At 35.7% G+C, this 14912-nt stretch overlaps 1 protein-coding gene across 7 annotated transcripts in view; it reads left to right on the top strand.

Moving 5' to 3' along the window:
- The window catches only part of LOC127627051 (receptor-type tyrosine-protein phosphatase epsilon-like), a 107077-nt gene that overhangs the window by 72930 nt on the left and 19235 nt on the right, over nt 1-14912 (top strand). For 6 of the 7 annotated variants that reach the window (XM_052103265.1, XM_052103264.1, XM_052103259.1 and 3 more), the window contains 3 exons: nt 2692-2785; nt 4169-4242; nt 13877-14013. In XM_052103265.1, coding sequence (XP_051959225.1) covers nt 2692-2785; nt 4169-4242; nt 13877-14013 — 305 coding nt within the window. Of the gene's footprint in view, nt 1-2691; nt 2786-3902; nt 4063-4168; nt 4243-13876; nt 14014-14912 lie in introns of those variants that run through there. The other variant, XM_052103266.1, reaches the window with a different exon arrangement.

Below are 14912 nucleotides of genomic sequence, written 5' to 3'. Positions count from 1 at the left end.
TTGAACAAGATGGAGGTTTTTATTATTATAATGATGTGCAATTCAGACATTTGTTTACTGTATCTGCATATTTATAGTACATTTGGCCTCAAATTCACACCAAAACATGAGATAATTAGAAAGTTTCATCATGATATGAAAATAATAAATGGAACTTCCACATTGAACATGTTTTGACAAACAAAACAAATCAAAGTCAAGAAAAATTATAGAATTTTTGAAAAGTCTTTGTCATTTTGAACAATTTAAATGGTAATGGAAATTATATAAATTAGAAAATATAAAAACTGAAATTATTAAATTATTTATTAAATATTTTAAGAAAATGTCATGGAACTTTTTAAATATAAAAAAAGGAATAGAAATTATAAAATTGTTATAGTCAAGGAAAAGACAAAGAAATTATATATATATATATATATATATATACACTAAAGGATTATTAGGAACACCTGTTCAATTTCTCATTAATGCAATTATCTAATCAACCAATCACATGGCAGTTGCTTCAATGCATTTAGGGGTGTGGTCCTGGTCAAGACAATCTCCTGAACTCCAAACTGAATGTCAGAATGGGAAAGAAAGGTGATTTAAGCAATTTTGAGCGTGGCATGGTTGTTGGTGCCAGACGGGCCGGTCTGAGTATTTCACAATCTGCTCAGTTACTGGGATTTTCATGCACAACCATTTCTAGGGTTTACAAAGAATGGTGTGAAAAGGGAAAAACATCCAGTATGCGGCAGTCCTGTGGGCGAAAATGCCTTGTTGATGCTAGAGGTCAGAGGAGAATGGGCCGACTGATTCAAGCTGATAGAAGAGCAACTTTGCCTGAAATAACCACTCGTTACAACCGAGGTATGCAGCAAAGCATTTGTGAAGCCACAACACGCACAACCTTGAGGCGGATGGGCTACAACAGCAGAAGACCCCACCGGGTACCACTCATCACCACTACAAATAGGAAAAAGAGGCTAGAATTTGCAAAAGCTCACCAAAATTGGACAGTTGGCCTGGTCTGATGAGTCTCGATTTCTGTTGAGACATTCAGATGGTAGAGTCAGAATTTGGCGTAAACAGAATGAGAACATGGATCCATCATGCCTTGTTACCGCTGTGCAGGCTGGTGGTGGTGGTGTAATGGTGTGGGGGATGTTTTCTTGGCACACTTTAGGCCCCTTAGTGCCAATTGGGCATCGTTTAAATGCCACGGCCTACCTGAGCATTGTTTCTGACCTTGTCCATCCCTTTATGGCCACCATGTACCCATCCTCTGATGGCTACTTCCAGCAGGATAATGCACCATGTCACAAAGCTCGAATCATTTCAAATTGGTTTCTTGAACATGACAATGAGTTCACTGTACTAAAATGGCCCCCACAGTCACCAGATCTCAACCCAATAGAGCATCTTTGGGATGTGGTGGAACGGGAGCTTGGTGCCCTGGATGTGCATCCCACAAATCTCCATCAACTGCAAGATGCTATCCTATCAATATGGGCCAACATTTCTAAAGAATGCTTTCAGCACCTTGTTGAATCAATGCCACGTAGAATTAAGGCAGTTCTGAAGGCGAAAGGGGGTCAAACACAGTATTAGTATGGTGTTCCTAATAATCCTTTAGGTGAGTGTATATTATAATGGAAATTATAAAATGTCTAAAAATTCATAGAAATTATATATTTTTTAAAATAAATTATAAAGTCAAGGAATTTATCAAATATTAAATAAATGTCATGGAAATTTTAAAATGTTAACAGTCATGGAAATTTAAAAACAAATATCTTAAAAGACATGGAAAAGTTACTGAAATTATAAAATGTCTAAAATCACAGAAACGTGACAGAAATTATTAATGTCTTAAAAGTCATTTTTTAATGTCTGAAGAAATTATTAATGTCTAAAAATTATTTTTTTAATGTCTAAAGAAATTATTAATGTCTAAAAAGGAAATTATTATGAATGTTTATAAAATTAAGGAAAATGTATGTTAATTATAAAATGTTAAAAAAGTCACAATTTTTTTTTTTTAAAGTCATGGAAAATTATACAACATTTTTAAAAGTCATGGCAAGTATAACATTTCCAAAAGTCATTGAAATTATCAAATGTTTAAAAATTTACTAAATTCTATAATTTTTTGAAATTTGTATTGCCTTGAAATATCAGTGTGTGTCTAATTTCTATAGAATGACTTTGAAAATTCAACCAAAAAAAAAACAGCACAGTATTCAAAGGATTGGAAAAGTCACTGAGATTGAGTGGTCAAAATATGTCCTTTTGATAACCAGCTTTTGAAGTTAGTTGGAGGTAGTTTTTATCAGCGAGACTGATTTTTAATCCTCTATGCTCACTGTCACAGTTTAAGCCATGCATAACTATCAGTGTGGTCATGTGGATTTGTGTTAAATCTGTGGTGGATTACACAGACGGTGATTTGGGCTGCAGTAAAGTGCTGATCGCAGGATTTAGTGTGTGACTCATGTCAAACCTGCTGTTAAATGAATGACCGATGCTTATCCCCGCAGTCAAAACAGCACAGAGAGCTCTATTAAATCACTAATAATGCCTTAGTTTGACTGGCTGCCATACCTCACTTAGTGTCTCCATTCTGGCTCCAGCGGCTCTTTTCGCAGGCCAGTTTCCTGTTCTTTTGTTCACTTTGCGTTTAACAGCCTATCCTTCTTCCTTTAGAAAACTTGCCATCCACAGTAAATATCCTGCCCATACTGCTGGGGGTCTCTGTCTTAGTGATTTTTCTTGGGCTACTGACCTGGTTTTGCTACAGGTATGACACACAAACACACACCCTGTGAACTATAAGACGTACTTTTCACTCTCTCACTAGGTTATTTAAAAGGATAGTCTTGCTGTCATTATTTACTCACCTTCATATCATTCCGAACCTGTGTATCTTTCTTTCCACATAGAACACAAAATGTGATGATAGACAGAATGTTCAAGATGCTCTTTTTCATACAGTGAAAGTGAATGGTAGCCACGGCCTTTGTAAAAGTATAAATACGTCACTTTCACTAAATAAACTTTTAAAACTTGTTTGATTAATTCTCTTTGTTTATATAAAATATATATATATATATATATATATATATATATATATATATATATATATATATATATATATATATATATATATATATATATATATATAGCCCACTACATGTTTTTAACATGCTATTGGAGAAACAAGGATCTGTCTGTGTGTATGTGTGTGTGTGTGTGTGTGTGTGTTTGTGAGAGAGAGAGAGAGAGAGAGAGAGAGAGAGAGAGAGAGAGAGAGAGACATTGTGTGAGAGGGAGATAGACAGAGAGATATATGGAGTGTGTGCGATCACCTGTTGATGATGCTATTGTTCTGTTTTAGCGGCATGAGGGGGACCTACACAATATTACGCAGGTGGTTTCAATATTTAATTAGGGGTTATATATATATATATTTGATTATATTTATTTTTTATTGTAATATATTAGTATATAATGAAATAAATAATGTTCTGTATTTTATTTGATTACATTTTAATTATAATTATTATTATTTAATAATTATAGTATTATAATAATTTGTTTCATATTATTTTAAGATCTATACATTAAACACATTTCAAAACTAAAGCATAAGAAAAGTCAAAAATTAATGATGAAGATATGGTACAAGTTTTTTTTTTATAAAAATCAACTGCAGAGACAAAGTGCCCATAGTTGAAGAATTCACACAAACACACATACACACACACACACACACACACACACACACACACACACACACACACACACACACACACACACACACACACACACAGAAACAGTGTTTTTGTGATGCTTAGAAGCTCCTCCCATTTCTGATAGAGGGCAGGGAGGCCAGGAACTGAGACACATATATTATATACACATACAGACGCGTTTATTCATTTACCGCCTCACACAGAAGTAAAACCGCAGGCTCACATTTTGATTTGCATGGTTCTCTGGGTAGCAAGCGCGTTGTGTAGCACATGTTCGTGGAGAAACAGCTCCTCTGATGAAAAAGAGCTCGAGTTTTCGTTGGTGAGACAAACTTAAATCCAAAAACTGAATTTATTTTGTTTAGAATACACACTTTGTCTCTTGTTGATGTCCTCAACAATATGTATTATTTATTTTTGTCTCGTAGGTTGAAAAACCAGAGGAAAGCTGTCATCACAGCCGTCGACAAGAAAGTACCAAATGGCATCCTGGAAGAGCAAGGTAATGAGTTGTTTTAGTTGCTTTAATCCTATTTTGCTCTTTAAGATTAAGGGTAAATGTGGCATGATGATGTTTTGTGTTGGGAAGTTCGAAGCCACGTCTTGGCATGTTTCACTTTGTAAAATGTATTATACTCTGTTTCCTGTTGCTTGTGAAGAGTACAGGACGTGAATGTTCTTGTGTAGTACACATGTCAAGGAGTGCTCTGTGGTTATTTAGTCGTTCGGTCGTATTATTTTATGTTTAAGGTATGCAGTCATCTGTACACCCAATATTTACAATGAAAAACCAAACTATTGATTCTAGAAATACTGTTTTTTTATATTATTTATTTAAATTGTTTTATTTATTATGTTGGCTTCTCATAATATTTTCACAATTATTAACCATTGGCCTCTTATTCTTACTCGACACAGTTTGTTGTGATTCAGGTTGCTATGTCTTTTCTAACCGTCAGCACTCCTGATTTTCCCAGAGTGGACAATCTAATATCCCCAAAATCCCATAGACTTGCATTGAAAAATACTGGCTCTAATAATTCCTAGAACGTTTAAAGGAAAATCCAGAATACAATATAAGTTAACTTCAACCGACACCATTTGTGGCATAATGCTGCTTACCACAAAAAATAAGTTTGACTCGTTCCTTCTTTTCTTTATAAAGAAGTTGAGGTTACTTAAACGCACTTACAATGGAATGCATAGGGCCAATATTCATGGTCATCATTTCATAAAAGCACTTAAATTATTTCTTCTGTAAAATTGGATATAACTTTTTCACAGAAAACTTTAGTAAGAGATTTTATCACACTAAAATCATGTTAGCACACATATTGGTTACATCTTGGGTCACACTTTATATTAGGTGGCCTTAACTACTCTGTACTCTGTATTGCAGATATGCTCACTGAATATAAACCCAACAGATCACTCAGATCATTAGGATCACATCAGCTAGAACTACCAAGGGTTCACTCTAAGCAAGGGGAGCCTGCTTTTAGCTATTATGCCAGCCGCAGCTGGAACCAGCTTCCAGAAGAGATCAGATGTGCTCCTACAGTAGTCACATTCAAATCCAGACTCAAAACACATCTGCTTAGCTGTACATTTACTGAATGAGCACTGTGCCACTGTGTGTCCGACTGTTTGTACTGTATTTTATTTTATTTTATTTTATTTTATTCTAAACTGTTTCAATTATTCTTATTTTTTTAATCTTATTTTAATCTCTTCTATGTAAAGCACTTTGAATTACCATTGTGTATGAAATGTGCTATATAAATAAACTTGCCTTGCCTTGTACTAACATTTAATACATACAAGACGATGTATTTATTGTGTAACTACATGTTGTTCTGCAAAATGCCCACATTTACTGCTACTGAGATTGAGGTTTAGAAGTAAGGGTATGTTTAGGTTTAGGTTTAGGGGTTAAAGTTAGGTGTTGAAGTAAGGCTAGGTTTAGGGTTAGGATTAGGGGTTAGAGTTAGGTTTATGAGTAAGGCTAGGTTTAGGGTTAGGATTAGGGGTTAGAGTTAGGTTTAGAAGTAAGGGTATGTTTAGATTTAGGATTAGGGGTTAAAGTTAGGTTTAGAAGTAAGGGTAGGTTTAGGGTTAGGATTAGGGGTTAAAGTTAGGTTTAGAAGTAAGTTTAGGTTTAGGGTTAGGATTAGGTGTTTAAGTTAGGTTTATGAGTAAGGATAGGTTTAGAGTTAGGATTAGGGGTTAAAGTTAGGGTTAGAAGTAAGGGTAGGTTTAGGGTTAGGATAAGAGGTTAAAGTTAGGAGTAAGGGTAGGTTTAGGTTTAGGGTTAGAGGTCAAAGTTAGGTTTAGAAGTAAGGGTAGGTTTAGGGGTTAAAGTTAGGTTTATGAGTAAGTATAGGTTTAGGATAAGGGATTAAAGTTAGGTTTATGAGTAAGGGTTTTGGGGGGGTTTTGATTAGGGGTTCAAGTTAGTTTTAGAAGTAAGGGTTGGTTTAGGGTTAGGATTAGGGTTTAAAGTTAGGTTTATGAGTGAAGTAGGTTTAGGGTTAGGGGTCAAAGTTAGGTTAATGAGTAAGGATAGGTTTAGGGTTAGGATTAGGGGTTAAAGTTAGGTTTATGAGTAAGGGTAGGTTTAGAGTTAGGATTAGGGGTTAATGTTAGGTTTATGAATAAGGGTAGGTTTAGGGTTTGGATTAGGGCTTAAAGTTAGGTTTAGAAGTAAGGGTAGGTTTAGGATTAGGGGTTCAAGTAAGGTTTAGAAGTAAAGGTTGGTTTAGGGTTAGGATTAGGGGTTAAAGTCAGGTTTATAAGTAAGGGTAGGTTTAGGGTTAGGATTAGGGGTTAAAGTTAGGTTTATGAGTAAGGATAGGTTTAGGGTTAGGATTAGAGGTTAAAGTTAGGTTTAGAAGTAAGGGTAGGTTTAGGGGTTAAAGTTAGGTTTATGAGTAAGGATAGGTTTAGGGTTAGGATTAGGGGTTAAAGTTAGGTTTATGAGTAAGGGTAGGTTTAGGGTTAGGATTAGGGGTTAGAGTTAGGTTTATGAGTAAGGGTAGGTTTAGGATTAGGGGTTAGATTTAGGTTTATGAATAAGGGTAAGTTTAGGGTTAGGATTAGGGGTTAAAGTTAGGTTTAGAAGTAAGGGTAGGTTTAGGGGTTCAAGTTAGGTTTAGAAGTAAGGGTAGGTTTAGAGTTAGGATTAGGGGTTAAAGTCAGGTTTATGAGTAGGTTTAGGTTTAGGGTTAGGGTTATGGGTTAAAGTTAGGTTTATGAGTAAGGGTAGGTTTAGGTTTAGGATTAGGGGTTAAAGTTAGGTTTATGAGTAAAGGTAGGTTTAGGGTTAGGATTAGGGGTTAGAGTTAGGTTTATGAGTAAGTGTAGGTTTAGAGTTAGGATTAGGGGTTAAAGTTAGGTTTAGGGTTAGGATTAGGGGTTAGAGTTAGATTTATAAGTAAGTGTAGGTTTAGAGTTATGATTAGGGGTTAAAGTTAGGTTTAGGGTTAGGATTTGGGGTTAGAGTTAGAGTTAGGTTTCGAAGTAAGGGCTGGTTTAGAGTTATGTTTTGGGGTTAGGGGTAAAGTTAACAGTGTAACTACAAATGTAATTTAGTGCAAGTACTTTAAATGTAATTACAATGCAACATCAACATGTATGTACATAATAAGTACATTGTATCAAATGTTCATAGTAGTTTAGTCATCTAATATAAAGTGGGTCCACTTCTTGTAGCTATGCTATATGTTTACGAATTGGCCCCATTGACTTCCATTGTAAGTGCCTCGCTGTAACCAACGTTTTGCTTTTTTTAAAGAAAATGAGAGACAAGTTGAAAACAGCATTATACTGTATCACAAATGCAACACTTTTAATGAACGTGGAATGTTCCTTTAAGATACAGTCACCAAACCAGAGTGATTTTTGTAGTATTTGAGCAATTTGTTTAGTTTCTTCTAAACAAAGAGTAAAGGGGTAATGCAATTCTTTGTATGGTTCCATTATAAAGATTTCCTCAGAATTATTGAAACATGACTAAAAACTTGTGAATGAGGAACTTACCAGTTCTATTTAAAACAGATCTTCCTGTTTGGCATGGTAACGCATTGGAAAGAAAATCACAAGTAAAAAAAACGACACAAAAAACTTTAACATCTCAAGTGATAATCTCAAGTGGTTCTCACAAGAGATATCAACAATGTCACAAACTGTGCTCAGATTTGCCAAGATAATTTCCAAGTCGGATATTCAGTGTGAAATCCAATATTTCTCACAAAATTCTTCCTAGACCAATTTATATGAGCTATGCACTGCACTATATGCCAACAAATATCTCAATTGTGATTATTTGTATGTCTCCGTGGAAATTTCGGAGCAACACCTGAGTACAACCTGTGTAGAGAATTTTCTTAATTACACTTAGTTATATAAAGTCAATGTGTCGCCATAGTGTCTTGACAAAGGTTCTAATATAGATTTATGTTTTATTTAGACTTCCTTTGCTTTTTTCTTCGACTAACCTGATGGAAATCTGCTTTGTAAAGAGGCGGATTATTTGTTCATAAACACTTACTTTTCGCACAATTCAGGGCTCCAGACTGCAACTAAAATGGTAGTAAATGCAACCAAATAGAATTGTTACAACAATCATTAAAAATCTAGTCGCCAATGGCGACAGTTGTGTTGTGTGAATTTATTATGCGGTTTTGCCAGATAACATCTTGTGTGTTATAGAATATATTTTTAGAAAACACACAACCAATGTGTCTGGCCGCACTTTTCAACACTCTGTTTCTGACGAGCTCGCTAGCTCACTTGTTTTTTGACATACATATATATATATATATATATTAGGGCTGTCTTTTAACGCTTTAATTCAGTGCGATTAATTAACGCATTTAATCACAATGCCCCCGGACCGTAATAAGGAAGATTCCTGAGGAATGCAAGCTTGTAGTACCACCTGTTTACTCCAGAGGGCAGTAATTGAAACTTCAGCCGTGTGGCAACGCACAGTTTATACAGTGTAGAAAACAACCGTCCAGCAATCAGAAGAACACAAACATGCGTTACGTTCTTGCGTTCAAAATACTTAGAGCGCAAATTCGAACTAAGGGATCTCAAAATGTGTTTAAAGATTGAATATTAAACTATATTTAACTTGACACAGTGAAAATGTTATGTTTATGATGCAACGCACCCGAGACGCTACACAAGCATGTCTGACGCTGGTGTAAATTGACGGGTCCTTAAACAAGCCCTCATAATAAATCTCCAACTGATTGACAAATTAATTTGTGTAATGGATTACTGTGAACTGTGTGCCAATGATTGACTTATGATCAATAATATGGTAGTAAACAATACACTGAATTCTAAAGCTGCTTTTTGTATTGTCTTGACAATGATTAACTCTTCTGCCACTAGAATGTAATGCATTTTAATTATCTGAATATAAATATATATATATTTAGGGTGGTCGGTTTTTTTTGATTTAGCACTCGATAGAGCATTAATCAAAGAAACCTCATATTTTTGGGAGAAATTTGAACTCTCTTTAACTCACAATGTCCACTTACTGGACATTTCACCTCGGAGCGGCTGTGATAAATGTAATCAACCACTTAATGTAATTTTGCTAAAATGGTGCCACAGTTATGACATTTTCATGAGCTCACAATGCCCACTTTTCAACTGGGGACATTGAATTTGAATCCAGTTGGCATAAACATATAGATTTAGCTGTATATTGTTTCAGTGTTTAGAAGTGAACAAAACACCTGTGTAGAGGATGTGGTTTACCAGAACACTATTTTCCACTTCTCTTTTGCACAGTTTCTATGATTATTTGTTGTACAAGTCTACAAACATGCTGTTTTTTGTGCATTATTACAAAGAAAAACGCTGCTGTATCATGGTTATTGATCATACTTTGCGTTAGGTAAGACTAAATATTAAACTTTGACACTTTTATTAAGTAATCAACGTCCAATTTACGCCTGGCAGATGTCAAAACGAGCAAACATATTGCATAGCCTTACATTGATGGAAAGACCCAAGCAATAATTACAGACCAGGATATCATAGACTTAGAATGGGCTATTTTTATAACCACCTAACGATGACCAAAACACCCTAACAAGCACCTAACAATGCCCGAGCATCCCTCCAGAACTCTATAGCAACCGCATACTCCAACAACACTCTAACAAACATTGTGACAATGACTTTTGCACGGGCAAGCACCATTCAGTTTTTCTTAAAGGGATACTCCAGCTGTGGGAAGATGAATGTGTATTTAATAGTGGTCATTTATGTAGTAGAAATGTGAAATTATTTTTGAATTTGAAGCATTCTAGACTGAGAAAAGGCAAAAAATGTATTTTTATGTGGCTGAAAGACAACAACTCCCAGAATTCACTTGCTTTGCCGCACTTACGAGGCCACTCCCAAACCACGCGTAATGCATACATGAAAATATAACAATAGCTCAGCTGACTACTGCGGGAACAACATTGTGATTATGCCGGTGTCCAAACTCTGTACATTACGTCTTAGTAACAAAAAGAAATACAAAACAAATACTCACTTTACACTAAGCCGTCCATTTGTCCCTGCAGGCTTTGGCTGGCGTTTCCAATTTATCTCTGGGATCCTGAAATAAGTTTCCAGGACCCCCCCTGTCCATGTGTGGTACAAAACTTGGGTGCTCAGTTACACATGCTAGCGGTGCAGTTTCATCAGCGGATTCAGCGATCTCATGCAGAAGAAAATGGCATCGCTGAAATTCGCGACAGCAATAGGACTCTCTATCTGTTTGCATAGACGCACAGCGAGAGCACTGACACCACCAGCTCGCCCCAGCTCGAGTCTGGCCGGGCTCTAACTCCTGACCGCCAAGCAGGTCTTGCTCCCCTGCTGCAGCAGCTGCTCCAGCCGCCTCTTGCCTCCATCTCCCGCAACTGTTCGTCGCTGTATTGCGGCTCGTATAGGTAGCCGCGAGCATCCGATTCACACAAAAGATCTTCGAAATCCCCATCTGTCATTACTTCAAAACTTTCTTCCGCCATCGTGATTAGACTATTATACAAAGTTTTACAGAGCAAGAGCCTGTTAGCTTAGCTTAAAGATAGCTGACACTATCTTTACATTCTATGAGTAAGATCCCGCCTCATATGGGTGTGGTGAAAACATGCGGAACTAGCTACTAATACTGGCTGTAGTTTAAGCCTCTGGCCCAAAAATCCTCCGATGACGCAAAATGACGATTTTTGCCTCATCGGAGGATTTTTTTCCAGATTAAAAATGAAATTATCTCTCATATCATGGGGATATGAGGGGGGGAAGCAGGGTAATTCGAAAATACTACTGGTTTTCTACTGATACAAAGCTTAATGCTAAATCCTGGAGTATTCCTTTAAGAAGTCTGGATTGTTTTGCTGTGAATTCAAGAACTGTATTTGCTTAATAAAAAAATTAAAAATGGCCTTACTAGTGTAAACAGGTATTTGAGTAACGCTGCTGTGTGAATGTGTATTATAGATGTGTGTATAGAAGAATTTATAGATGTGGATATAGAGGATGATGATCTTGGCTGTCCGTCAGAAGGTCAGTTATATGTAGTATTCAGTGAGCGGGGGTTCTGCAGACGCTAGCATGGCTATACTATATATTGTCTGACTGTCTAACCTCTAACCCAGTGGTTGTGGGTTTCAGCAAATGCTATTGGGATTTTTTTTTCACTGTGGTAACTGGCTGTTTTCCGGGAGTTTTCTCTTTGTTAATATTTAGATGGTATGCCTATAGTCTTCCTCAAAAACGTATGGTGTCATTATGCTGGGGTTCTTTTTTATGTTACTTTTATTTATTTTTTCTTAAGTAATATATAGACCCAGTAAACCAATCTGAATGTATAACTGGCAATGTGCTATTTTAATGATAGGCGAAGAGTAAAGATGAACACTCACACAGTGTGAAATAATATCACATAGGAACAGATGTATCTATATTCTGTGCATATTTATGTTATGATATCTGTCAAAAGTTTGGAAATGAAAAAGAAATTCATACCGTATATACAGTAGGTGTTTCTTTAAGCACTGTGGACTTCAAGAAAGTAAATTCTTGTAAAAAAAGTGTTCACACTCTCACTAATCAATTTAATTTGTCTACTATCAATGTCCAAGAGTGAATGTGAATACGTCACAGGAGATTTGTCTTTTTTTTCTGAAAGTCATGAAAAATTCAAACACTCTCAGTTTTTTATTTATTGTGTTTAACAGAATTATGTAATAGGAATGATGGTGATGGAAATAATGTTTGTTATGTTTTATATATTTATATTCGGGCTGTCGATTTAATGCGTTAATTCAGTGCGATTCGTTTTATAAAAATAACGTGTTAAAATAATTAACTCAATTAATCACAATGCCCCCGGACCGTAATAAGGAAGATTCCTGAGAAATGCAAGCTTGTAGTACCACCTGTTTACTCCAGAGGGCAGTAAGTGAAACTTCAGCTGTGTGGCAACGCACAGTTTATACAGTGTAGAAAACAACCATCCAGCAAACAGAAGAACACAAACATACGTTACATTCTTGTGTTCAAAACACTTGATGGAGCACAAATCCGAACTAAGGGATCTCAAGGTTTGTTTTTAATATTAAACTATATTTAACTTGACACAGTGAAAATGTTATGTTTATGATGCAACGCACCCGAGACGCTACACAAGCATGTCTGACGCAGGTGTAAATTGACGGGTCCTTAAACAAGCCCTCATTAATCTCCAACTGATTGACAAATTCACTTGTGTAATGGATTGCTGTGAACTGTGTGACAATGATTGACTTATGATCAATAATATGGTAGTAAACAATACATTGTATTCTAAAGCCACTTTTTGTATTGTCTTATTAATGATTAACTCTTCTGCTACAGGAATGTAATGCATTTTAATTATCTGAATATTTTGTATTTTTATATTTTATATATATATATATATATATGGTTTTTTTTTATATTTAAAGATAACTATGTATAATTATTTCATCATTATATATTTAATTATTGTGATATGAGCAGCTTTCTCAGAAAATATTTGTATATGCGACTAAATGCAATTAATCGCGATTAATTAATCGGGACACCATGTAATTAATTCGATTAAAAATTGTAATCGATTGACAGCCCTAATATATATATATATATATAAAAGACTCTTTGTCTTGCTAAGGCTAGTTTCATAGCTAACATTGTATATATCCTTAATACACACAATTATAGTGATATTAAAAAAAATATTAGATAAATAAAAAAATTATATAATTTACAAATTATTTTCTTCAAAGACCACATGTCTCATATTTCATCTCAAGCATGCTCTTTACTGAAACTATTGTTGACTTGGTTAACAAGTACACAAAAGAAAAATTGTTTGGTGTTTTGGAAATGTTAATGTTGTCATGTAAAAAAAACAAACAAAAAAATAAATAAATAGTCATTTTTTTGGTCACCAAAAAAAGGATAATATCCCACAGTAAACCACACTCTGGGATTTGGAACATGGAAGTAAACGTTTGCAGGGTAAACTTCGACAACACTGAATGGGAGATCACAGCAAATATAATTTTCACTTAGCCATTTTCTCCAAGAGCAAAAAAAAAAAAAACAGTTCCACTATTACATCCACTAAATAAAATAAAATAAAATAATAAATTACAGAGCGATGGATAGCAAGTCAGATTGGAGAACAATTATTTGAAAAACGATCAAGCCTCCGAGAGGGATAAAGGCCGACTGCGGAGGATTGTGTGGGAGAGAGAGATCGTTTCCGGACATGTCCGTCATGTGTGTGTTTGTGTCTTTTTAAGTTTATCATTAAAACTATTATTTATATTGACAAGCCGGTTCTCGCCTCCTCCTTTCCATCTAAATTACGTTACACATTTATACAAAAAAGACGTTTTGACCAAAAAATACATAATGAAGGATTTATTATGTATTTATTTAGTATATTAAATTGTAATTTTTTTATTATACTTACTGTATAGTGTTAAGCAGGTTTAAATTTCAGTGAAAAAAATCACATAAAATGTTTCATCGCCCAATTTTGTCTACATACATTGTAACAGACGATACATTCTTGCCTTCTTTCACAGAACAACAGACGGTGGTCTTACTGCAGAGATCTCCTTCCACTTCCAAAACATATGTCCCAATGCCTGTAGACCACCTGGAAGAAGAATATCGAATACGCTCAGCCGATGATGGGAAGCTTTTTAGAGAAGAGTACAATGTAAGTCTTATTACATATTTATAGATTATATTATTTAAAGATACTAGGCCTTACGGATTGAATTGAAAGCGAGGATTTACATATTGTTTTTTGTTCTAAGTCTTTAACAAAGACATTTGCTTTGTGATCTTGTTTGTGATCTATAAATTGTCAAAATAAAGAAAAACCTCATTTACATCACATTTGCAAACTCTGCAGTGTATTATAGTGCATTACCTTACACAGATTACATTACAAAAGTCAGCAGTCGTTCTTGTTTTACAGTGTGTTTAGTGGCAACACTCGGTCGAGAGTATAGGTGCTTGTGTAGGAGCTAACGGCACAGAGCTGTTATTTCAACATGATCACACGGGAAGTCGGCACGCTGTTTCCGAACATTATGGTTCTCTAGAATCAGCAATGGTATGCCGACTCGCCGACATGCGCTATATCCCATCGGACATATTTGGAATGGCTCAACACCAAGTACTTTCCCTCGTGGCACGACTGGTCGCACGTTGCATCAGTTGCATGGGAGACCACAGTTCAATCCCCGTTCAAACGAGGAAGTAATCACGCTTGTATAAACAATCACGAGCATGATAAGGAGGCTGCATTTTTATCCCTAACATTGCATTTTGTCTCTACTGGTGTTTATGGTGAGATATGGGTGTGGCAGGGCGGAGGGCCGGGTCGGGTTGTGATCCTACACACCCGGTCCCGTATTAGGCTAATCAAGCCTCCGAGAGGGATAAAGGACGACTGCAGAGGATAGTGCGGGAGAGAGAGATAGTTTACGGACATGTCAGAAAATGCGAAAGTATATTTGCTAATCCACATGAATATGTTGGTTAATAAGCAGCCTGATCTCACATAAAAATCGGCAAGTGTGCACCGATTTTTCTTTAGCCGAAATCGGT

This window comes from Xyrauchen texanus, chromosome 33 (genome assembly GCF_025860055.1).
Source record: "Xyrauchen texanus isolate HMW12.3.18 chromosome 33, RBS_HiC_50CHRs, whole genome shotgun sequence".
NCBI lineage: Eukaryota > Metazoa > Chordata > Actinopteri > Cypriniformes > Catostomidae > Xyrauchen > Xyrauchen texanus.
The sequence above is the reverse complement of the archived record's forward strand: the minus strand, read 5'-3'. Positions and strand labels throughout refer to the sequence as shown.